The following is a 25,897-nucleotide window of genomic DNA, read 5'->3' as shown; positions in this document are numbered from 1 at the left end:
ATTTTTTAAATGAAGGGAACGGAATATCTAGGGAACAATATGCAAAAGGCTATTGTCTCTTAGCATTCGATTTAACTCCTGATTTATCAGCTCACTCTAGTCATTGGAATCTTATAAAGCACGGTAGTGTGAGGCTAGAAGTTCGCTTTGATTCAGCTATTCCTGAAACGATAAACTGCATCGTATATGCAGAGTTTGACAATGTTATTGAAATTGATAAAAATCGTAATGTAAGCGTGGACTATAGCAGCTAAGAAACCTAATTTCTGTAAATAGATTAAGTTATAATTTGTACCTACATTATTATTAAGGTTTGTAATAAAACACTGATACAAGAAATATTTTTTGTTTTTATTTAAGTTATGGACCATTATTTTTAATAAGACTATGCTGTGATAGCCTAGTGGTTAAGACGTCCACCTTCTAATCGGAGGTCGGGGTTCAATTCCAGGCACGCACCTCTAACTTTTCGAAGTCTTGTGCGTTTCAAGTACTTAATTAAATAACACTGTTTTAATGGTGAAGGAAAACATCATGAGGGAACCTGCATGCTTGAGAGTTCTCCATAGTGTTCTTAAAGGTGTGCGAAGTCTGCCAATCCACACTCAGCCAGCGTGGTAGACTATGGCCAAAAAACCCTTCTCATTCTGAGAGGAGACCCGTGCTCTGTAGTGAGCCGGCGATGGGTTGATGATTTATAATATATCTGAAATAACATGGTCTTACGTCCCATTCATGTATGATCCTCGGCAGCGATAAGATCAGTAGTATTGAAGTAATATGAATACAATAGGGATAAAGACATATTTAAGAAGAATCCACCCAAGTCTGCAAGACAATGTGTATGCCGCAAACCGGTTACCGATTTATGTTGAAACACCAGCCTATTTAATAAGCAATCTAGACCCCGATTATAAACCAGGATCGCATTGGATAGCCATATATATAGATACAAATGGTGTTGGACAATATTTTGATTCATTTGGACGAGCACCACCAAAATATCATAAGCAGTTCTTGGAAAGAAATACAAGAATATGGCAATTCAATACAAGGCGGATACAGAATGATTACACATCAGTTTGTGGAGAATATTGTATAATGTATTTGTATTTCATGTTTTCAGGTTACTATACAAGTTCAGATTTTTTAGATTTATTCAATGAAAATACAGTAGAGAATGATATATTGTTATGTGAGTTATTTAAATCAATATTTGAAGGCTAATAAAGAGTAGTTATGATTCATGCGTTTCCTTTAAAACCCATAGAATGAAGCAACGAGCCAGCGAACAATAGAGCGTCATTAGTAGGTGATTAAGCAATTAGATAACGAACTAGGGATTAGTTTTTCGAAAAGCTAACTTTGCAACCGTTAGAGATACGACGTCGGGAGTGAGCGCAATCGATTCAGCGTACCCCAAAACCTTTTTTTTTTTTTTTTTTTTTTTTTTTTTTTTTTTTTTTTTTTTTTTTTTTTTTTTTTTTAGGTTTCGATCTTGACCGAGGCACGGAGGGGGCTGAGGCAGCGAGGCATGGGAGGGGGCCAGGGCCTGGGGCAGAACCGGCGAATCCCCTACTACTGCCGTGCACGAGTGTACCAGAATGTCGACCAGCAGGGAGAAGTGGCGAATGCTCGTGAGGCGTGTAACATCTGCCCCCCAAAACGTCACTTCATGATGACCACGACCGCTCTGCCAAGAGTGTAACGACAAAGAAGAAGAAGATAGCTATAAGTTCGTGATATTGGTAGGTACTTCGCCGAAGTTGTTATATTCAGAATCATTAACAGGAAGCCCATAGATTGCAGCGAGAGAGAATAAACAAAGGGAACCATGAAATACCGTATCATAAATTTCAGTGCATATGTACTCATAATATGATTAAATTTTATCACAGCCATGCCATGATGTCATTGTTAGGTAGGTAGTAGGTATGAATATTTTCTACATTGAGATTGAGGCCCGTTCGCTCCCGAATCAATAATAATAATCTCACAACCGGACCTCTTTCAAAGCATATTTTTTATTGAAACCTACGTCTTTCGGTTTTATACAAGCGTGGGATCCGAATATTTCGGTAATTGGTTTGGATACGTAACTGTTAGAACTTTGACCCTGATCTCGTGTAGCCATGGTGTTTATGTCTTTGAAAACATCTCGTAACTACAATCATGTCAATTTTGAGTCTCCAATGTGACGAGTCTTATCTATTCATTTGTAGATAGTTAGATACAGCTACTAGATAGGATACCGCCCCTAAAATTTAATTTCTCTAATTTAATTTATATGCAGGTAGCTCCGATCGGAAGTATATATATATAGGACATAGGTAGCTATAATATTATCATAATTGTATAGCCAACTTCATACAAATACGATTAAATTAGAATGGTAGGATCTCTGGTGGTGAGTAGAGGCTTCATTTATTCATTCATTTAGATACTTATCAATCAAAGCAATCAATACTCACTCATTTAACATCACGCTAAATTATCCGAAATAGAAACGCGACGCCGATTCATCAACTGCTAATAACTCCATTGTCCACTTATATCCATTTTACACTAACATCAAATCAGAAAAATCCTATGTTCCCGCGAAAACCAAAACGCACAACACACATTTTTACCACGCACACTCATTGGGAGACAAGGCCAAACTATAGTGTATTGTTGAAGAATTTATCCTTTTCTCACACTTTGAAGGGAATCACTCACACACCCACACGGAACGCATACGCAGGACTAAATAAGGGTGAACTGCAAGGACTACAAAGCCCCTGAAGGGACGTGGTGCGATGAAAAGGACAGCAGACGAGACACAAAGGAAAGGGAAAAGGATAGAAAATTAGGTGCAGGATCATACCCTCCAGTGGGAACTTGTGACGCAACACAGGCGAAGGTAAGCAGGTGTAAGCAACATGCATGAAAAAAGACTTTTTTATTGGATAGGTCAGCGTATAATTTTATTCCATTGTAGGTATGAAGAACTGAAAAAGTACATACTTCTATCTATATTCTAAGTGCATATTACATCTACATATGCAAAATAATTTAAACGTAAGTTAAGTATTATAAGTCCATGGTAAGTACTAAAAAGAATTGAAGTTTACTCATGAAGACAACATTATGTACTTATATCTAATTATAGTACCTACTTATAATGTAGTTCAAATACGATTTCCCATTAGGGAGTTCCAATGCCCACTTTCCAGTTTCCGTCATCACCATCATTATGCTTTTGTCATTGTATTTTTTTGGAAAGCACTCACAAAAACAAAGCAAATAAGCCCAAATTCGACAGTCCTGTCATATGCCATTCCATACCTTCCAATTACATCATCAGAGACGTTCAATGGTAGTATAGTCATCTATTGTCATCCAAACCACACGTACGAGTACCTACCTACTTATATTCTTGCTTATATTCTGCAGAATTTGAACTCAAATTATGACTCAATCGGTCAATTTGGAAAGTAGCGAAAAAGTCAGTTACACTTGCTATTTAATTTTAATTTCGTAATAATGTAAAAAAAGTTAAAAAAATTTTTTTTTTATTTATACTTAACTTTTTAATGATAGAAAACAAAATTATTGTTATATCTTTCCAAAATGGCCGTCATCCAATTCCCTAGAATTCCCTACAAGCAAAGGACAAAATGGAATCTTTTCATTTTCACTCACTTTCACACGAGATACCTATTTTGCATTTACTCGTACCTATGTCGCAAAAAGGTATTTACAAGTTTCTTTCATTTTAGGGAGAAACGGGACTTTCGATGGGAAACAAAAAATGTCACAAAAAAAAATTAAGGAGCGGATGCCGCATTGATGATCCATCGGGATTTTAGTTTTTTGCCAGATTCGAGAGGTCACAGTTGAAAATGTTGTTCAACTAATATTATTTTTTAAAGAATAATGTAAATTATCTAGAACTGACTGTGTTATAACTATGTAAATATCCAGGTGATCATAATTACATGTAGACATTATTTCAGCTAAAACTTTGTAGTAAATAAAGTATCGATGAGAGTTTCGCAAAGTAATATTTACGACTGAATGGGGTTAGTTAAATGACGAAAGACTGTAATTTTAATAACACATCAAACTTGAATGAAACTGAAGGAAATATAATATAAATTCAATTCTGATGGGTATTTCCAATCAGATATAAATATATAAACACCTTGTTATGTGCACAATGATAAAGTTCTTTTGGATACCGCTAAAGCATAAACGTATTATTACTACCGGCTTATAGGGCATTGTCAGATACCTAATCTTCAGTCAGATTAGACGCCGATAAACTTTTTCACATTGAAAGCCGAATTTGATGAGGTAATATTGATAACAATTCCTGTCAAAGGTCTTTTCGTTAAACTTTTTTGCGAGTTAACATTAACCAAAGTACGGGTCCACTTAATAGTCTTTTGCTTTGAATAAGTTTTTCTTTATTGTGACCCTACTGCTATCCAGTTTTGCAATCTCTCTATAGGCTTCGTTAAAGTATAGGTAGTTACAATCGACCACTCAGGGAGCTTAGCAACAAACGTAAGGTGGTAAGAATGTAGCATTAATTCTAATTAAGGCAAGGAAGTAGATAGTTAATCTATGACCATTTCCACCTGTCTTTAGTACCACCCTCGGACATGATTTCAACAGCGATTATGTACTTACACGGAAATAGTTGATTATTTACGAGCCCGCAGCATGACAAAGGGATAGGAGTCGTCAAGGAAATCAAATTGTAGAAAGAACATCATTGAGTAATTTTCAAAATTATGTTGCAATCAGAAAAATGTAAATAGAAATGTTAATAATGCAAATGCATTAGAAGATCTATAGCTGTAAGAGTACATTTCCTACATACATAACCTAAGTATCCGAAGTTATCATAGACAAAATTTTATGATATTGAATCGGTTTAGGTCCTAATAGATGTGTAGGTACAAGTCAAAAAAGGCTCCGTGTAAATGTGTATGGTTTTTGACTCATGTCGTTCTCTTCCTTTATTGACTTTTAAACACTTAGCTACATATCAAAATGCGTACAAACCAAAGGTATGTGTTTACTAGATTGGACAATACAATATACAATTTCTGATGTTATAACACAAATTAGGAAAATATTTTTTTTCTTTGTATCTACAATCTACAAACAAATAACTGCCTACACAAAGTAAAATTAATGTCTTGAGACATTAGTAATTATCAAAGGACAATCAAAGGACTTCCTCCGTGTGGAGGTCTTGTGTAAAATGCAGCAAACTCGAGGGGTTTTGAGGAAGTGGCCAGTTAACTCACGCATATTCCATGTTTCCTGTCTTATGTCCCCTATGTCTCAATTCTCGATGTTTGGCTGTTAGCACTTCAAGACTTTCTCGAAACAAGTTTGAAGAGGAATGGCAAACAATATCCCGTTACATTTCGAAATTTTCGAACTCACATTTTAGAAAAAATCTCATTTTAGAAAGAATCACCTACTTGTTACTTGGAATGTTTGTGTTTCTTACTCAGGTATATTACTGCCTTTCTTAGATTCATTTATTCATTTGCGTTCATGAACAACATTCACGTGAGACTCTGTCAGGACATTGCAAATGTTACTTTATAATAATTAAAATATAATCATTATTAAAATTAAATTAGCTAAATTATTATCCATTTATCATTATAAATTGCTCATGCTTAAGGCTTCTGCATATGCCAACAAGAGATTTTCTTTATTCTTTACTGAGTGAATATAAATGTGCAAAAAAAATTATTTTGTTTATTGGACATTAAATTTTAATTTTGAACGTTTGAAATAATTCTAATAATAGTTAAGTGAAGTTTTTTTGTTTGAATTGCTGTAGCCAAACGGCATTGAGTTTTAGTATTTTTCTTTCACACGAAAATATTTTTCAAGGTTAAAATTCAAAACGAAATTAAACTATGTAAGTACTCCCATACATTACCATCGAAGTTCATTCGTATTTATCACTAGCGTAAGCATTATTGCATCTACCTACGTGTCATTCCTTATTTTTCTTTTTAAATTCCATCAGAACTTGTTTCAGTTCCCAGAGGTATTGTTTTTGCGTATTGGATTCTGAGTTGGTTAGAGATGCAGCTTTTGCTTTACTGAACGATAGTTATTGTTTGATAACAAGCTAATTTCGTTAGTACATTTTTTTTCAGTTTTCCCTCAAAGATGGTCGGAAATCGTGTCAGCTGTTTTATATTTTTATTTATAGGTCTATGAGTTTTATTTAGTTATTTTCTATAGGAAAAAGTCTCTATATTATGTCTATTTAAAAAAAAAAACTTTAGGTTTATTATGGCTGTGAGATTCGCACAATCATAAATTTTATTTCCAGCTTAGAGATGGAACGCTAAGTATTACAATTATGATATAGTGATAATAAATCTGCAAAGATTGTGACATTTCGTACTCAAGCGAGCATTAATGTAAAAGGGCGACCATCGTATAAATTATAGAAAGATTATAATAGATAAAAGCCTAATGGATTAAGAGCCAGCGCGTGCGGACCTTCGTTATTTTATAAAAGCTGAAAGTTTCCATGTGTATTGCCTCCAGCACAGATAGGAACAATCTCAGCGACTATGAAGTTGGATCTGGCACGGATAGGTCTGGCACGCCCTAGCCCTCTCTCTATAACAGACAAAATCTAGGTGGTCACAGTACTCGGTGTGACGTTATAACTGCAGAAATAATAAATATACCTACCTACCTACTACGTGTATTACTGGCTTGTCTCAAATGCAACACGTTTGACCTGTAAGCACTTGAATGAGACTCGCATAGTTAGCAGTTCGATGTACCCAGTACGAAGAATGTAGATTATTTAATAGTTTCTCATTATTAAAATAGTTTTACAAGATAAGTAACAAAAAGTTCACAGCATTTTTATGCCATCTTAATAAAAGAGCAAAGGACGACTAAATAAATAGAAGCGAATACGTAATAATGAAACTCCACGCCACAACTTTTTTTAATAAAAATGCGGGCTAATTGAGAACTACCTCCTTTGTGGAAGTAAGTTAAAAATTGGTTTCCTTTTCTAACTCAATCTTTATTTGTAGGTTCTTTTATACGATTACCTTTCACGATTTTTCTATGCGTATTTTGTATATTTTTCTTACTATCATCTTCTTACATCTTATCTCTTATCTATTCATAGTTCACACCATTTATATAATGTATATTCAGTAGGATTGAGGATCCTTAATTTAAAAAAAAAAAACATTTTGCTAACATAGAGCTGTTCTGTTAGCAAATGTAGTCAAGTGCGGTATTTATTCTCTTTAAACATAGGTATCCTGTAACCATACTTTATGAAACTTGTCTTCAAACAAGTATAGTTGGAAGGCAATACGACACCGGATTCTGTCGTATGAGAAAACACTTCGCAGGCCTCCGACGACGCATTTTTACGTAACACAATACATCCAATGAAATGGAACTAATTGTTTTTATCCTCCGTCAGGTTTCATGTTAGTGGTACTATTAACTCTGATATTATTAACTTTTACAATGAACTAGTCAAAATTCGCAAATTCCTGAAATAACGAAAATGGAAATCTTTCCTCTGCTTGACAATGTCGAGTAGCTAATATGTATACAATTTTTCATTTGGCACAAGTAAAGGATATCGCACCTTTAGAATTATAGAGACCTAATTCAAAATCAGGATTTCGAGTTTGCGTGAGTTGGCCTTGGATGAGCATTTTCATGGACTCATAATAAAATTACCCATTGTAGCGACTAGAAAGAGACAAATTTTGTTTTTTTTTTTTCTCTCTATAATATTTTATTGGTCTCTATGGTGGTGCGACATATAAAAATCTTTGTACTGATGTAAAACAATGTGAGCAGTATATTATGTGGTGATAAATCCGATTTTATACTTTTTTCTCAATTCATTTAACACTGATCAGCAACGTTTAACCACTTTCATTCACAACAAAACAATGTTAAAAATTGACTAGCTTTTTCATGTTTTTTTCCCCCCTATGTTATTAGAAATCTTTCCTATACTTAGATATTTCTTTACAATGTTATGGTTTAGTAGGATCATTTTCCTTTGAGTAGCTCAAACATTTAAACCATATTTTAACTCAAAGATTACCAATCATTAATTATAATAGCTAATTTTTGATAAATTATAATATGAAAATATATATGCGTAAAAGTACTTGCTGAAGTACAAAAATTATGGAAATGAAGTCACGAGCACCAGTAGGTACTGCAAAGTAAAAATAACTTATTTAAAAAACTGTCCCCCCAAGATAAGCAAGCCGATCGCACTTTAAATGGCGAAGGACGGTCGGCTCCTTTATATTAATGTAAATGTTTTACCAATATGTTTTTGTCTCATTTTACTAATTAAAATAGCTCCGCATTTATCGCGTCTCTTAAAAGTACTCCACTTATGAAGTAATATTATAAAGGCGAAAGTTTGTATGTGTGTGTGTATGTTTGTTACTCCTTCACGCAAAACCTACTGGACGGATTTGGCTGAAATTTGGAATGGAGATAGATAATATCCTGGATTAGCACATAGGCTACTTTTTATCCCGGAAAATCGAAGAGATCCCACGGGGTTTCGAAAAACCTAAATCCACGCGGGCGAAGTCGCTAGTAGTTACTAATCAGTGCGTTTCAATTTCAAACTAAAGACTTGTCAGACAAAATATAATAATAGGATTCAATCCAATAGTGTCTTTGCATGTAGAAGTCACAAAAAAAACTGCTAAAATCATAAATATTGGTTTTATGAGTGTCATGTCATGTTGGTTGGTTTCAATTGCGGACGGGTTTAATTTTTTTAACTTTTAATCTATCTTCTGTAGTCCGGTTTTAGTATCACTATTGAATTAATATTCTCTTTTAGTAACTATGTAAGTTATTCTACAAGTTGGGACAAAAAGATCTCTACATTTATCTAATCTCTTAAAAAATAATATCTAAAGAACTTGGTCTATGCCAGTCTCTATAATCTAAAAGCAAACAAGTGAGGGTTCAAACAGGTTCAGTATCCCTTTGAGCATAAGCGAATAGACGAACTTAACGTCTCTAATGTGCCCACGTGAGTGTCGACAATAGTGCCAAAGTCTAGGGGAAGGATGCGAAATTAAACCCTTGTCTATTCATTAGGACGTTCTCACGCACCGTCATGGTCATGTGCAATTTATCATTATAATTCCCCTACATTAGGAGCCAGTGCTGTTTATAAAGTTATGTATGAGGTCACTTGGATTGTATGGCATACCTAGTTAAAACTCGAAATAACATTTTTGATGTACCTACCAAAAGATTAACGCAATCCGACCCGAGCTACTGAGTGGTTAAATGAATGGGTGACCCGATTTTTGTGGTTCTTCTTGACCGTTTACTTTCCATCTGAGAGCTATCAAATATAATCAAAACAGAGAACTTACTCGGAATTACATTTATCAACAGAATCCGGAAGATAGGTACCTATCTATCATAAAATGTTTCAATTTGCTGTCTCATTTGATTTAAATTATGGATATAATATACCTAATTGTTGGTAAATTAAGATCTGGCAAAAAGATGTTTAAAATATTTTATTATAACAGGATTTTTAATGGGGACTGCTTTGACAAAACAGGACTGATAATGGGCAGATAAAGAAGAAACCAAAAATCTGGGAGCAACTTCCTACTTGTTTACTAAACGAGGGGATCCAGGTTTTTGCCGGAATCGGGCGACGCGTCAGCGCCATCCCATATGTCGATGACACATTTAAAAGACACATGTGTAGTTTTTGCTAGTTAGTCAAGCTGCCACTTGGCCTTTTCGGGACACCAGTTTCTGTTATCTCCGAATTGATAAAATTGCTTTTACACGACCCTCCTGCTAAATTTCCACAAGCATATTAATGAAAACAGTGGTTTCATTACTGAAGGAACAATTGTAATTGCTTTTTGAATATGCAAAGGACATTAGGATAGGTATAAAAGTGGGGTGCGTTATAAAAGGACAGCTGGTCTCCCTCGTAGTGATTACGATCGCTGTAGCCTTGGTTAGGACTTTAATAAAATATTACACGGTATGTCTTCAAGTTTTCAGTATGCAAGTCTGGAAGGACAAATCCTAAAAGTCAACAAATAAAAGCCATTATTGTAGAACAACAAAGGTCTAGGGGTTGTTCACCTGGTCATTTCCCCTAAGATTAATGTCTTAAGGCGTACAATGACTCCCGCGCACATGGCCTGACATTTCTCAACCCCGCGTAGCATTTTTTTTTCTTTTTTCAACTTCCTCCCTCCCTTTATTATCGTCTTACAATAATTGTGAACCAGCACGCGCCCGAAAGGTGTTTAGAGAAAGCGCTAATGAACCATTTACTTTGTGAGCCTTTGTGGGAACAGAAATTCTATAATTACCTCTTGGTACTCTAATAGAAAAATAAATTTTATTGCATGTAGTATTGAAGCACATGCATACTTTAAAGTACCTAAGTAAAACATCTGCTCTAGGTACAGGCAATTTAGATTCCTTAACAAGCAGTGAACTCTGTGTGGATAAAAATGAAGTGACTAAAAATATAGCTACCTATTCAGCACAGTTGAGAATAAGTGCTGAAATATAGCACAAGGCAATCATAACCGCGGAGGGGCCTCTTGTGTTTATTATTTGAGGTCATTGTTCCAGCTCGAAACGCCACGGGACTAAATTGTAACAGTTTACTATAATATTATCGCAAATTCGTGAAGATTGGAGACGAGGATCACTAAACAGTTGATAGACCAAATACTCAACTACTATTTTAGTCACAGCCCACTCCACTCTAAGTAAATTTCTTTCCAATTGCAAACTATGATTGTTGTTCTCATTAGATCTGTCAGTATTTAGAGAGAAATGATATCTGTAATATCCCAGTTGTAAGGAGGAGTAAAGATATCTTTAATAGCTTCAGTTGAAAGAAAAACCAGAAAATGCAAGTAAAATTCAATTCCCAGCAATTCAGACGAACTTATTAAGCGAAAACGTTCATAAAATTAATTTTAAATGTCTGGAGACGACTAATTAAATTTAAAGCAGCCTGAAATCCTTTAAAGGCCCGAAAGTTTCGCATTCACTTTGGAATAATCAAAAAAATCCGCGGTGCATTGACCGGTGGTTGAGTTGCGAAGAATGCAGTCTGAATCGTGTTCCAAGTAGTGTCTCGGGCAGGTGATAAGCCCATCTGGAAAGCACGTGTCAATTTTACCCGATATCGTTCGTGTGTTCGCCAATTATCCGAAATTAGATTCCGAACGGTACCCGTGCCGTTTTTGTTTCCTTTTATCGGATTTTAATAGACCTTTTAGTGATAATGTTGATCAACACCGAAATAATTAATCGATTGGTCCCATAGCCCATAATGAACGTACAAAAAGTCGCGCAAAAGCGATTTATAACTTCGAGGCGTTGGAAGGATGCCAGCTGCAATATATTTTAATAAAGCACGATAAGGATGTTATGTAGATAATAAGATGCTGTCTTGCTTCTTGCACGTAATAAATTGTCATGCTGTACCAAAAACCAAAATATTAAATTCAATACAATATCATGTAAGTATTATCAAAGATTATTTCTGCAAACATTTTGGAATTTATACAGTTTATTGCTTCAATTTTCTGCAATCGAAGAAAGACAAAATAGTTACAGTAACTTAAGGACGTACCAATAGGTTTTCGAAAAAGCTTCTGATAAACACAAACATTAGTGGATACATAAAGGATGATAATGATGATGATCATTGGAAGTAAGGTGGTGTTTAATCACGCGGTGAATAATGCTAAGGTACTATAAAACCATCCCGTGGACATTGGATAAAACTTTAAAGCTATCCACACAGACATGTAACATGTTGCTGCACATAATAAAGTAATATAGAATTATCGATCGAATTCAAATGCGGGAGTGCACGCGCCATCTGCGCCCCCACACAATGTTCGCGCAGCTGCTTAATGTAGATCTAGGAAAAACCTTCTTACACGTCGTAGGTTCCGCAAAGCCTAATAATTATGTACAGTGCTCATACAAACCGTCTAACGCTTGCGATTTGTAAAAAAGAAATGCTGACTGACTGACTGATCTTTGACTGACTGACTGACTGATTGACTTGATAACGCACAGCTCAAGCTACTGGACGGACGGGCTTTTTGGCCTACAGATAGCTATTATGACGTAGACATCCGCTAAGGATTATTGAAATTTCAACCCCTAACTGAGTAAAATAGGGGTTTCGAAGTTTTTTAATGCTATCGCGGATTCAGCACGGCTAGAAATTAGAATGACTGAATACATATATTTATTGAATGTGAGTGAGTAGAACCATTAACCTAAGCAATCCACAGCTAACAAATAGGTCCCTTCCCTAATGGAAGTAAATGGTAATATCAGAAAGCCTGTGAGGGTTCTCTCTCTCAGCGTAATATTCCTCATTGCTGAGGGGCATGACCCTTTTCCATTAATCACATATTGGTAGGTGTTTTCTTGTGATAATTCCTTCCACATACAGTTCGATAGATTACTATGATTACTGAGTGTTAGACAGGTTGCATAAAATGAGTTGCAGTTGTGAATTAGATCTAAAAAAAAAAGTTTTAGTTTAGTATCACCAAAAATAAATTGTCAAAATAGCAATGGAGAATTCTTTGCTCTGTGAGGAACCCTAATCATATTTGTATCTGTTTTTTGTTTGATAAAGGATATCTTCCTGGGTGTGCCCAATGTAAAAACGATTATAATTGGAACTGCTTTGTTGTTTTGTTTATAAAAGGTCGGCTGTGTTATTTTTACGGGACAAGCTGAGAGTATTGTTCTTACTAGACATGTTCGTGTATATAAACAACTACTCAAGTGCCTAATTTCTAACTATTTGGGAAACCCCAAATGATAGAATGATAACTACATGTGCTAACTATATTCAAAGCAGTCCAAACTCCAAAATACAACCGTTTGTATAGGTTAAGCATTCATAGACCAATCGATCAACCATAAATTTTTCTAATTTGGTTGGGGTTATAGAAGTTTATGAATAACTTGGATTCTTCAATGCGACTTAATCGTGTGAAGCTATGTCGTTGCGCTTTGCCATAATCAGTAGAAAATATCATCTACATCGGCTTTCCAAGGGTTACAAAATAAGTTAGTGGCTTGAAAGAAGAGTTCCGGTAAAAACCCCTACAAACAAAGTAAGGAACTTTGTATGTAATTTTATATAAATTCCAGATTTAGTAGACTGAACTGGAGTATAACTCATACAATAAACACAAGGGGCAATGCACTTTCTGTAGTCCATTATGCATTTCATACCCTCTCAATAGTTTCGTATAGCTTGCAAACACCTTTATCAAAATCAGGTTTAAAGGACAAAGGGTTCCGTCACCCTGATAGTGCTAAAAAGCCATTTCTTAACAATACTTGTTTGTGGCCTAACCCAATTTAGTTTTGTGGTCTAACCAGGTAAGTAGTCTTTTGTTTTACAGTGTGAAATAAAAGACTGTATTCGGGTCATTTTGTGAAATACAATGTGGGTCAGACATGTCGCATGAGAAAAAGGGATTACCCTAAAAATTAAATATAAATGGTCTTCAAGGGTTTATGGATTTCTTATCAAATTCTGTACATTAACAGCAATTTGATTTTCTTTTTAACCTAAAAGTAGGGCAAAAGAGTAGGTACCTAGTTAGGTAAATATACAATGTTCTTTAGAACGATGGTAATAATTTATATTGCAATGCTGGATTAAATTTTTATTTGCTTCTTTCGTTATGTTAACTGGTTGGGCAAAGGAAAATAGATGACAAAACGTTGGAACCGAACCCCCTATTCAGTATTTCCCAATATCATAAGAATACATATTATCTTTTTTACTTTTATTACTTTGAATTATAAATTATAATTGACTGCATCGATAAATAAAAAATGTACTTCTTATTTTAATGTGAATTCGGGCTCTTGCCTATGAGCATACCCGTATTTTAATCAAGCATGAAACGAATCCAAAATATTGATTGTAATTTATTGCATCTGACGTAATTAATATAGGGGTGTGTAAGCATATACCCCACATTTCAATATCAGCTACATTGTCTGAGTAAGGTTCAAATGTTGACATGTAGTTACAGGTAAGTATAGATTCCCACGATTTAAAAAACAGGGGAGGCCGTGCATATGCTTGGACAAAAGGGACAGGCATGCATGCATGTCCTCATGTCTCCGTACAAATTTTTGTTAGAGGATTCTCAGGGGATGATGCTACATTTGTTTTGAATATCCCATAGTGTATTGACCCTGTATATGTAGAGCTAAAAAGATTAATCAAATCTCATTGTTCGCTGGTTCAGAAATTTTTAAAAGAGCTTATAACTAATAACTAATTCCTTTCGGTTTCTTGACTCTTTCCAAATTAATCCTGGAACTGACAAGTTAGGTATTAGGTTAGACCGTATACAGGGCCACTTGTTGCCGCGTGCGACTACGATTTGCCGCCTGCTGAGTATTTTCATACAAATATTGAAGTATCTTGGTGCCGATTGGACTTGGGCGCGTTTGGAACCCTCGTAGCTTTAGTTTTAAGTTTACATAATTAATTATCACCACTATAATTTTCAAATCTGACAAATCGGACAAACAAAAGGTGTACAATATAGTACCTATTTTGAATAAATGATTTTGATTTGATTTGACCCTAAAAGTTCTCGTACACTAAAAGATCTCGTGATACACACCACACACTGAAATTCATTTCAATATAGGTCAACGTACTCATGCGAAACGTAAACAAACAAACCATCTTTGTAGATGACTTTTATATTCCCACAGGCCACAGTGCCCCTTTAGCTCATCAGAGCAGAAAACACGTGCAATATGACGGTCACGCCTGTTGGTACCTAACTGATTCTCATCAACAGGAATAAATTAAGCTGATTGATGTAATCAGTAACAATTACACGCATTTTAGGCCAATAAAAAGTAGGTACAATAAAAGAAAGGCAAAAGGGATTTGGATGTGATTAAGACAAAATGGACCTGAAAATAGCTCTGATTTTAGACTAACAAACGCTAGTTAAGATTGTATTGTTATTTAAAACAATTTAAAAGAAATACGTGTAATATACCTTTGTAATTAGAAAAAGTATCGAAATACTATTATATTTTACGATAACAAAGAACACAACTAAGTTCTAAGCGGAAATTGAAGCAAGCATTTGTTATGGGGGTACAACAACTGTTGATAATATTAAAATTATAAATGCAATACAGCAGACGCGAGTCAAATTCATAAAATCGGTTTCAAATAGTTACACTCTACCATATGGTATGAAAATATTACAGCTTAACATAATACTTAGTTACGATTATATTAAAGAAAAGACTACGAATAAAAATCTTAGATACCATAGAAGTTAGTTGCCATTGAAGAAAAGTTCCCTATCTGGGTTTGCAGATTCTAGCTACTTCTTAGCTCAAACAGAGACTGATGAACAAAAATAGAACAAACAGGCTTTTGAAATGCTTGTAGCTTATGACGAATGATAAATCACTTATGTATCAAAAACGCTCTTTGAACAAAGCAAACTTTACAGTTTAATATAAATCTCTGAAGCTTCTAAGAAATATTGAAGAAAATATGCCTGATGTTGTATATAGGTATTAGGGAGTCATATTATGGTAAACAAAACATAATATTATGTCCCAAAGCAAAAGCCCTCATTCGGTAATGAAACTAGTAAAAAATTACATAAAGCTAACATTAACAGTTATAGGGGTGCTTAGGGAATGTTTAAGACATCGAACTTACCCGCATGGTCTACTTATAAAAAGGTGCAAAGAAAATGTCCGTATGCGGTTTGCATGTCTTATAGATAAGGTTGACGACCGGCAGAGCAGGCATGCTGGTGTCAAGGGTTATAGTCATCAGCATACATAGACACCTGCGCATCTATAAAATTTGCATAATAATTCAAAGTAAATGACATCCTAAATGTGAAGCAAGTATGCAATACAGAAGAAATTCTTCCTTTTTAGCGGCCTCATATGAATTTTGATAGACGTAACTTTTTGAAACTCGTATAAAACCAGTAGATTTACATTTAGAACTTATAAAAAATCATAACCCTTCATTTCGGCTTTGTCGGGTAAAAAAAGGAGAAGTCGCAGGCATTGAAAACAGATTTGTAATTGAGGAAAAACTAGTTACTCTAGTTAGGTTAAAATCCTCTGGAAACCTACGCTGATTTATAGCTCCATTCTGGAAGCATTGAATTCTAGCGAGTAATTCTATGGTAATTTTCTTCACATGTCGCTCAGGGGGAATAGTTTGAGTGTGTAATTTTGCAATTTAAGTACATAGATGGAAGATAATGAAGGCCTGCCAGTTTGCCCGCTCGGATTCAGGTTTTTAAAAATCCCGTGGGAACTCTTTAATTTTGCGGGATAAAGGGACTTATTTAGCAAAATTCTCCAGGATACCAGCTATTTCTGCGTCAAAATCGGTTAAAAGATAAAAGTAGCCTGTGTCTGTCTCCGGAATACAAAGTAGGTACATTATATCTCTGTACCTACCAATCTTCAAAATCGGTTAAATGGATAGACCGTGAAAAGATAACAGACAGGCACACTTTCACCTTCATAGATTAATAATTCTAATTTTAATACAATTAATTTATAGACTGTAATATTACCTACTTGGTATGGATTTAAATACTGACTGAGAAAGTTTTTCTTTAATTTTTTTAGATTTTGTGTTAGATAAATCCTTCTGGGGAATTTCTCTTACAACCCCAGAAGTTACAAAAAATCGTAAAAGACATTTTTTTACGACACAATATTTCTCAAAGTAGGGTTGATACGGTATCGGGGTTTTGACTACACCAAATGAATATAAATTAAAAAAAAAACAGGTTAGCTTTGATGAACTTTTGACATTCATACAAGATCGTACCCATGTAACTTAAATGACTTCAGAAAAACTATTGCGAATCTTACAAAAGAACTAGGCTCATGTACGGACTTTGTTCATAGGAAACTGTCTGAAAAAATAAATAGTCCCCCAATTTCTTAAACTCCCCGCCGTATTGTAAGTGTAATTCATGTAGTGGGCTACAAAAACAGCTGGTCTATTCAATGGCTTTTTGATAGAGGACAAAAAACGATTGGAGCTGTCTTTACATCACGTGGTCTTGAATATTATTACCGCGCATAGATTTGCCTGTTGCTATCGTAATAGACACGATCATAACTTTTAATTCATCAAAATCTGAGCTTGAGACCTGAAACTCTCCTGATTCTGAAATTAGCAAATAAAGACGCCCTCCTTGGCGCAATGGTAAGCGCTGTGGTCTTATTAGTGGGAGCTCCCGGGTTCGATTCCCAGCTGGTGTTTGGAATTTTATAATTTCTAAATTTCTGGTCTGGTCTGGTGGGAAGCGGTCTGGTGGTGAATTAGCATTCCGGTGCGATGCTGTGTGGGAAATCAAAAGGGTTTGGGTTAAATAAAAACTGTCATACTCCTTCCAGGTTAGCCCGCTTCCATCTTTGATTGCATCATCACTTACCACCAGGTGAGATTGCAGTCAAGGGCTAGTTTGTATCTGAGTAAAAACCTAGTGGTGAAGACGTCGGCCTCCTATTCAGGAGGTCGGGGGTTCGACCCCGAGCGTGCACCTCTTCGAATCAACTTTTCGAGTGAGATTCCTATGTGCGTTTAAACAATTAACCATCACTTGCTTTAATGGTGAAAAAAACATCGTGAAGAAACCTGCATACCTGAGAGTTCCCCATAATCTCCTCAAAGATGTGTCAAATCTACCATTCGCACTGGACCAGTGCAGCACGAAGGATCATGGCCTAAACTCTTTTCATTTTGATAGAAGACCCATGCTCAGTAGTGGGTTGGTTGGCCAACGAGTCATGATGATTATTAAGTAGGTACCTATCTAACCCTTTACAATTTTTTTTTTAAATTTCTAAACAATTTTACCAATCCCTTACCTTTTTTAACAAGATTCAAGAGAGTAGGTTCTCTTCGAGAATACAAAACATGAATGGAGCTTTTAATGAATCAAAAAAATGTTTTACTGCAAAATGGGGTAAAAATGGTTGCATTTTTTTCTCAGTCAAGAATTTGTGAGAGTGCAATAAAAAAGCGTGTACTTGTGTTTGTGTCCGATTGAACTACTTTTTCTGTAACCCTATTTATGTATCTACATGTTGAACATTTTATTACACGACAGCCTATTTTTAACTGGGCTCATCAGATGTATGCTCACTTTGACAGCAAAATTGCGTGGCTATGATTGATAGCTCAAGATATAATAGCATAGTAGGTCCTTTAAGTTCAGTTTTCGTAGTACTATAGTTACTATCAACTGGATACCAAGAAATTTCATACTTAGTGTAAAAAAGGCTTTGTAGCCAACCCTTGGCAAAATGTCAACATACGGGGTAAAAAATGGAAAGGAATGTTTATGAAGCATAACATTATAATTTTCAGTGTTATTACAGCGACTAGTGCAATAGATGCAGTTGTGTCGTGTGAAAGTCGCGTCCTGCCACCCCAATAACTTGGATATTCATGGAATAGTTAGATAAGGATGGTCAGTCATTTGTCGATATCGATATGATTAGCTTGCGGAAAATCTGCAACCGAAAGGCGACTGCCGACGACGTCATACTGTGCTTTGACAAATTCAGTCACAAATCAATCAAAGAAATCGATAGGACTAGGTTAAATTTTGAGTTTGTACGGATATTAGTTTTGGAATGTTGTTTAAACTTTTATGATATCTGGACCGCTGTTATTGGTTACCTATGAATCTATTAAAAGCTAAGCAACTAACAACAAACAAGCTAATTACGACGCTTTCTTATTTTGTAAGTTGGTATTATACAACTAATGTAATGTTATCTTATAATTAATATGGTCACACTTCACACCTTTAAAAACCTATATCCTCGCGAACGAAGTCGCGGGCACCAGCTAGTGTGAGTCATTACAATTTAAGTGTTATCTTAAATGTAATGTTTTAATTTCCTTATCAAAGTTAGTAAGAACTTAATTATAAAATGTAGGTACTCTTTAATTTTTATCATACAATACTTGCATAAAACAAAGTGCATTGCATGAGTTTAGCAGCTGCCCTATTTAAACACGCTAGTACGTAACATACTTCTTATCGATGAGAATAAAATTCATCGATAAGTTGGCAAAGGTCATCCCTGGCTCGCACCTTGACTGCCATCTGCCGATACACGTGAGGCAATTAAGGCACGGCATCGAACCTTTGGGGGTGCCACCCTCCGTTGTTGGTCGTTTACCTCTGGGGAAAGAGGGGTTGCGCGGTCAAAGCAACTTGTTTGTACTTGTTCTCACATGAAGTAATTAAGTGCAGCTATAATGGGAACGAAGTGCAGTTTTTGTTTTAAAGAAGGTACCTAGGTACCTTAAGTTATGAATGTCTAAATTCAAGTGTAAGTAAACTTGGAGGAACCTGCATTTAACTAAAATTCAATAGGTATCTCCTTACAGATAAATAATAATATTTGTAAATAATTTTTTAATACATGACATCAAAAATAGCGATACCGGCAGGATTCGAACCTGTGTCTTCTGGGTTCGCACCCGACGCTCTCTGACCGCTAAGCCACGGTATCGCTTAGGTACTGCCGGTAGCAGAAGTTAAAGGGAAAAATCCGAAAACCTTGAATTTGTGGTTAGGTACATCACACAAAAAAAAATTGTTCATGAACAAATAATAATAATTAATTAGGTAGTATTTTAATTTACAAAGTAAGATAACTATACCAAGTGGGGTATCATATGAAAGGGCTTTCCCAGTATATTCTAAAACAGATTTTTATTTATTTTTATGCCTAATAGTTTTTGATTTATCGTACAAAATGTCGGGAAAAATAGCCGTGTAAGGAACTTGTCCGGTTTTTATAGTCGCTAATAGTCCCATTTAAAAATGTTTAAATAAAAATCATGTTCAAAAAGTTTGTAAAAAAAACAATGCCAACCAAATCGGAAAACATGATAGTAGGTAGGTAACCTACTGCTTATAACAATGAGTAATGACGGGCGGTGTTGGTAGATGTCGCGCAGTCTGTTTTATGGTTATAGAGGTCTATGGTTTTATGATATGTCATGTAAGTTACTCGTGGTATCTACTTTTAAGACGATTAGAATTCAGAGACAGGATTGATATCAAAAACTTGTTTAATATACGGCCGGAAATACCATGCCAAATAGTGCGTGTTCTTGTATTTAATGAAATGAATGATGACTTCATTCATGTTTGACATGTTGAAAAACTTATTCGCAAATTCCTTCCCCTCTGGCACATCGGCGCAAATACCTAAAAGGTCCCGTCCTCAATTTTGGATTCGGTATTTGGGCAGTTTTAAGCAGAACGTAGCAGCAGAAGATATTTGACTTTCTAGGACTAGACGTGATAGCCTCTTCATTTTTATTACGTATTTATAAAAAATGTACGTAGGTCGCAGGTACGATCAGCGTCAAAATTCGAGTAGCAATTCCACGAAACTAATGAATCAAAAATCTGTCGCACTTAAATTTTTTTTCTATAAACACGCCACACACACACACACCTAAATACGTGCCACGCGAATATTATCATTAAGGTGCTAAACAACTTACTGCCTTTGACTGTACCTACCTCTACCTACGTCTTTTCTGGGATGAACTAAACATTGGAATAAACCCACTAAGGTTAAACAAACCCAAAGGCTTAAGTTAATAACACAACACAACATAATAATATATAAGTACGTTCAAACTAACCAACCGACACATACCATTTCACCGTAATACATACTCCATAATATAAAATTACCAACATACCTACCAAAGCAGTTGCTAGGTCCAATAACTATTCAAGACGAATTCTTCGCACGCCTACGCGAATATCGAGTGTGATGCCTACGAGTACTTTTCGCAAAGGCTTTATCTCTATGTTAGTAGGTAGTATACTCGAGACCTTGGCGTGTTTCAAGGTCCCCGAGAGCACGCGGGATTAACCAGACGAGTTGAAGGTCGCGGCTTTGAATCACCATTGAAACAACCGGCATCATTGATATAGTACCTGCCTAAATCTATAACTATATATAATGTAACTAAAGTACATTTTTAACAAGTGAGAGCCCCTAGCTTACTTGGTTGAATTTGAACTTTGGAGGTCCATCCGCCGGCCGCCCTTATGCCCATCATTATCTGTCAGTTTCATTACTTCTGAAATCACACAGAGGCCGGCATACATACGTGCACGCATACGGACGACACACGCACCGCACGCTCATGCGCACACACATAGTACACACGCACACACACACGTACCCACCCATACCCACACAATCTACACACACAAATGCACCTACACGCACGCACGCACGCACGCACGCACGCACGCACGCACGCACGCACGCACGCACGCACGCACGCACGCACGCACACACACACACACACACACACACACACACACAATTCGGAATGGCTTTCCTACCCAGTTGTTTAGTGTAGGGTATGACACGATTTCTAAATGAGTTATTTAAGAGTAGGCTCTTTTTGTACCGAGCCGGTTCAATAAGCAGCTTCAAATGGGTTGTTCAAAATCATTCAATCCAACATCACTTTCACTCAAATGATGCGTGAAGCAGTGTGAGTGTCAGAAACGCTGTGAGTTGTTCATGTATTTTATTTTAGTCCCTATCATTGCCATCTTTGTCATATCTGTCAAATAAAGTCATGCTTTCGCAGCTTGCTGGCTTATTAGATAGTAGAATGAAGAGTATAGAATAAATACATAACAAACATTCATATTGAAGTCTTACATTTGATAACTTTGAACGGCTTTTACAATTTTCCTCATGTACAGAACAAATGTATCTACTGGTTATTGGCACAACAGACGGAAAAGTTTTGATTGTGTATTCAAAGATACAACGCAAATATTGTCATTTTTAGGGTTCCCTATTTCCAGAGAAAAAAGTATTATAGGACCACTTTATTGTCTGTTTATCGTGCCTGTTAACAGAATCAAAACATAAAGGGTACTTCCCGTTGACCTAGAATCATGGTTTGGCAAGCAGCAATGTCTTATAGGCTATAAGGATCTGATTTTTCCCTATACTTGTGCTAAAGTTATAGCACAAGTATAATGAAAAATCTGAAAACTGTGCATTTGTAGTTGAATCACAAAATAAATTAAAGTGCTTCTTGTTCTTCTTGTAAGTTCTTGTACATTCTTGAAGTGCTTGTTGTTCTTGTAAGATCTTGTACATGGTTTGGAACCCTCCATGTGCAAGTGCAACTACACTTGAACAGTTTTTTGTTACTGTTATGTTGTATCCTAAACAGCCTACAACTGCAAGTGTGGAACTTGTGAATTGTGATGCAACTTCTCTGCCACCCTACTCACTAAGTAATTGGAAAACCCTATTCTAGGAAAAAATAAGGCTGCATATTGTTAAACAATCATGTATTTTGTTACCCGACTGCAGCAGAAAGAGGGGCCGTAGCTCACTCTGCCTATATTATTTTTAATGAAAATGTCAAATACATTAATAAGTATAATGTTCAACCATAAAATTGCTTTAAGTACTGTGTTTGATGATAACTTCCAGTAAATCAAAATTTCCTTATGATTTTTATAAATTAAGTATTTATACTTACTTATGTAGTGTTCAGCAAGAAACAGTTAAAAATTATTTTGCTATAATCCGCCAACAGGATAAATCTGTATGGTCAAACATGCAGTTACAAGCTAAGCACCGCTTACCTCCCCAACCAAGCAATAAAGCCAAGTTCCCAAGCAAGCACTGCCACCACCATTCACATGCAACACCACACAAGACTTTTCCACTACTCTCGACGCACGTTTCGCCCCGACACCGGAGCATCCTCAGGAGATTTTGACTTTACAATGCTGTATTGTCAAGTACAATAGTACTTACAGTAAGTACAGTAGTACTTGACAATACAGCATTGTAAAGTCAAAATCTCCTGAGGATGCTCCGGTGTCGGGGCGAAACGTGCGTCGAGAGTAGTGGAAAAGTCTTGTGTGGTGTTGCATGTGAATGGTGGTGGCAGTGCTTGCTTGGGAACTTGGCTTTATTGCTTGGTTGGGGAGGTAAGCGGTGCTTAGCTTGTAACTGCATGTTTGACCATACAGATTTATCCTGTTGGCGGATTATAGCAAAATAATTTTTAACTGTTTCTTGCTAAACATGAACTTCCGCAAAGTAACGCCTGATTCTATCCAATATGTAGTGTTCATCAAAAACGATCTTGTACCAGTTTAAGGTACAAATTATAATCAATATTTAACCTAAGGGTAGTAAAGCAATTTTATACATAATCAAAATAATTACTTACCTTCAATTCGTAAAATACCTATAGGAAATCATTTCTTTTGGTAAAATATTCCTAGTAGATAAAGATGTTTCAAACTTCAGATTCTTATCAAAAAATATTAGCTTAAAAAATACATATAGATCTCAAAACTCTAAAGTGGACATAAGAAATACAATACAACCATAATATTTTATGTCATACGCCACAAAAAGTGAAGTAAAAAAATAAACTCACTTTCCACGCTGGACTGTGGCACTATCGTTCTCGACAGGAAAAATGAAGGATTCGCCGAAAATCCGATATTGCAAGTCGTCCTCTTCATTACTTTGATATTGCATCTCTTAAGCACTAATTACGAGGCGTGTCACGAAATTAACCACCCTTATCATAACTTGACCTTAAAATCATCGCTAAACATATGAACAAAACATTTCACTTCCCCAATTCCTAAATGACATTTATAAAAATGTAGGTTAAAAAAGTGATTTTCGCGCCAAAACCTAAGAATAGACAATCAACCAACTTTTTCTATTTTGACCGGAAGTGAACGAAATTATTTTAATTTTTAAATATCGAATCTCGTCGGAGCCGAGAGTCGAGACGCGTGCGGAGCCGGACAGGTCCTGACTGAGCGAATGAGGCCGGGGGCGCGGTAAGCGCAAAAACCGGCATGTTTGTCCCACCCGACTCGCCCCGTGCCGTAGTAAATTATTATTTATGTTTTGATTTACTTAATATTTTTAATCTAGATATAAAGGAACCAGAAAAAGCACGAGGATGCGCGTGTACCTATGTATTACGTAAACCAAAATCTGTGGCCTAAAAATTTTATACTTACTACCTCGAAAATATTTTTTTTTGTATTTCCTCGAATTTGATAATATCTGGAAGTGGCCTGTCCGGTCAAAGATTATAAATTAATGTTATAAAACCACTTTGTCCTTGGTATTCCTTAAAATGGGCATTATCTAGGTAGGCTAGTAGGTAATATGCTTGTCGTAACACTTGACCATTACTCTTTGCTCTTGCCCTAAACATATTTAGCTTACATACTACAAATTCAGTTTCCTACTAAAATACGTATCTACTTAGATACTGTATACTATACAAATCATGATCATCATGATCAACCCATAGCCGGCCCGCTTCTGAGCTTGGGTCTCCTCTCAGAATGAGAAGGGTTTAGGGGTTTAAGCCAAAGTCCACCACGCTGACCAAGACATTGGCACACCCTATAAGAACCAACATCATGAAGAACCCTCAGGCATACAGCTTTCCTCACGATGTTTTTTTTTACCGTTAATGTTCGTCACTGTTTTATGCTACCGCAAGAAGAATTCACTCTAATTTTTAAAAATACTTACATATAAACATAATATAAACTATAATTATTATTTGTTTTACTTACGGCTCTTCTTTAACTTCTGTCACAATGAACTCGTCTTGCTCTTCAGATGATATTTTCGCTTGAAGCAGTTTGAGCCTGCCTATTTGGTAGGCAAGTTTTGGCTTTTCATTATCATCCATATGTTCCATACTATAAAAAATATCAATACACACGTAAGGAATAAGATATCATGAGTTAGATACAGTACGTAGGTACAATATGCTCTCTTGTTTTTAGGGTACCGTTCCACAATTAATGTAAAAAAACGGTCAAGTGCGAGCCGTACTCGCACACGACCGGTTTAGTACCATAGTCCAAGATACCGTATACCTAACACCTTTATTTAGAACTCTGCAAGTTAATAACTGTCTGCGCCATCTATATGTAATTTAGTGAACTAAATTTTTCGTGAACACATTTTAATTTTCTTTTATATGATATAACCACAAATTCACGGTTTTCGGATTTTTTCCTTTACTTGCGCTATAAGACCCACACCTACCTGCCTTTCATGATTCTAGGGCAACGAGAAGTACGGTCTTATAGGTTTTCTTGACAGACACGACAGACGGACAACAAAGTGATCTTATAAGGGTTCAATTTTTCCTTTTGAGGTACGGAACCCTAAAAAGGAACCCTTTTAGAATCACTTTGTTGTCCATCTGTCTGTCTACACCCTCAGGAGGTGTAGTCCCGTTGGCCCTGAATGACTGATTTTTGAAACAAAAAAAATATTTCCAAATTGGTCCAGGGGTCTTTGAGTAATCGGGGAACATACATTAAAAAAAAAAGATTCCGACGATTGAAAACCTCCTCCTTTTTTGAAAGTCGGTTAAAAATCTACTTAGTAGATTAAACGCTAGCATGAAACATACATAGATACAAACATACATACATACAGACTGGTGAAATCATAACCCTTCCTTTTGGCTTTGCCGTAGTCGAGTAATAACTATTCATCAATATTTTCGATCGACTAGCAACAGCGTTAAAAGATTGTTTATCCGTCCGATCAGGGTCGTAAGTTAAGTCGAAACGTCGTAAACTTTATTTACAAATACCAAAAAAAAAAAGAGGCGTATTTGATCCTGACTGGATTTGAACCCAGGTAC

At 35.9% G+C, this 25,897-nt stretch overlaps 1 protein-coding gene and 1 long non-coding RNA gene across 9 annotated transcripts in view; one reads left to right on the top strand and one right to left on the bottom strand.

Moving 5' to 3' along the window:
• LOC123865769 (myb protein) overlaps nucleotides 1-25,897 on the bottom strand; it is a 65,599-nt gene that overhangs the window by 38,329 nt on the left and 1,373 nt on the right. For 5 of the 8 annotated variants that reach the window (XM_045906999.1, XM_045906992.1, XM_045906997.1 and 2 more), the window contains exon 2: nucleotides 24,807-24,935. In XM_045906999.1, the coding sequence (XP_045762955.1) occupies nucleotides 24,807-24,934 (128 nt within the window). In that variant the 5' untranslated portion in view covers nucleotide 24,935. Of the gene's footprint in view, nucleotides 1-2,471; nucleotides 2,882-23,632; nucleotides 24,006-24,806; nucleotides 24,938-25,897 lie in introns of those variants that run through there. The other 3 variants (XM_045906994.1, XM_045906996.1, XM_045906998.1) reach the window with 3 other exon arrangements.
• LOC123865774 lies at nucleotides 7,652-25,439 on the top strand. The gene is made up of 3 exons (XR_006796042.1): nucleotides 7,652-7,711; nucleotides 23,001-23,003; nucleotides 25,430-25,439. It is a non-coding gene; the product is annotated as an uncharacterized LOC123865774 (long non-coding RNA).

Source organism: Maniola jurtina, chromosome 5 (genome assembly GCF_905333055.1).
Source record: "Maniola jurtina chromosome 5, ilManJurt1.1, whole genome shotgun sequence".
Classification (NCBI taxonomy): Eukaryota; Metazoa; Arthropoda; class Insecta; order Lepidoptera; family Nymphalidae; genus Maniola; species Maniola jurtina.
This window is presented reverse-complemented; position numbering and strand designations above follow the sequence as displayed.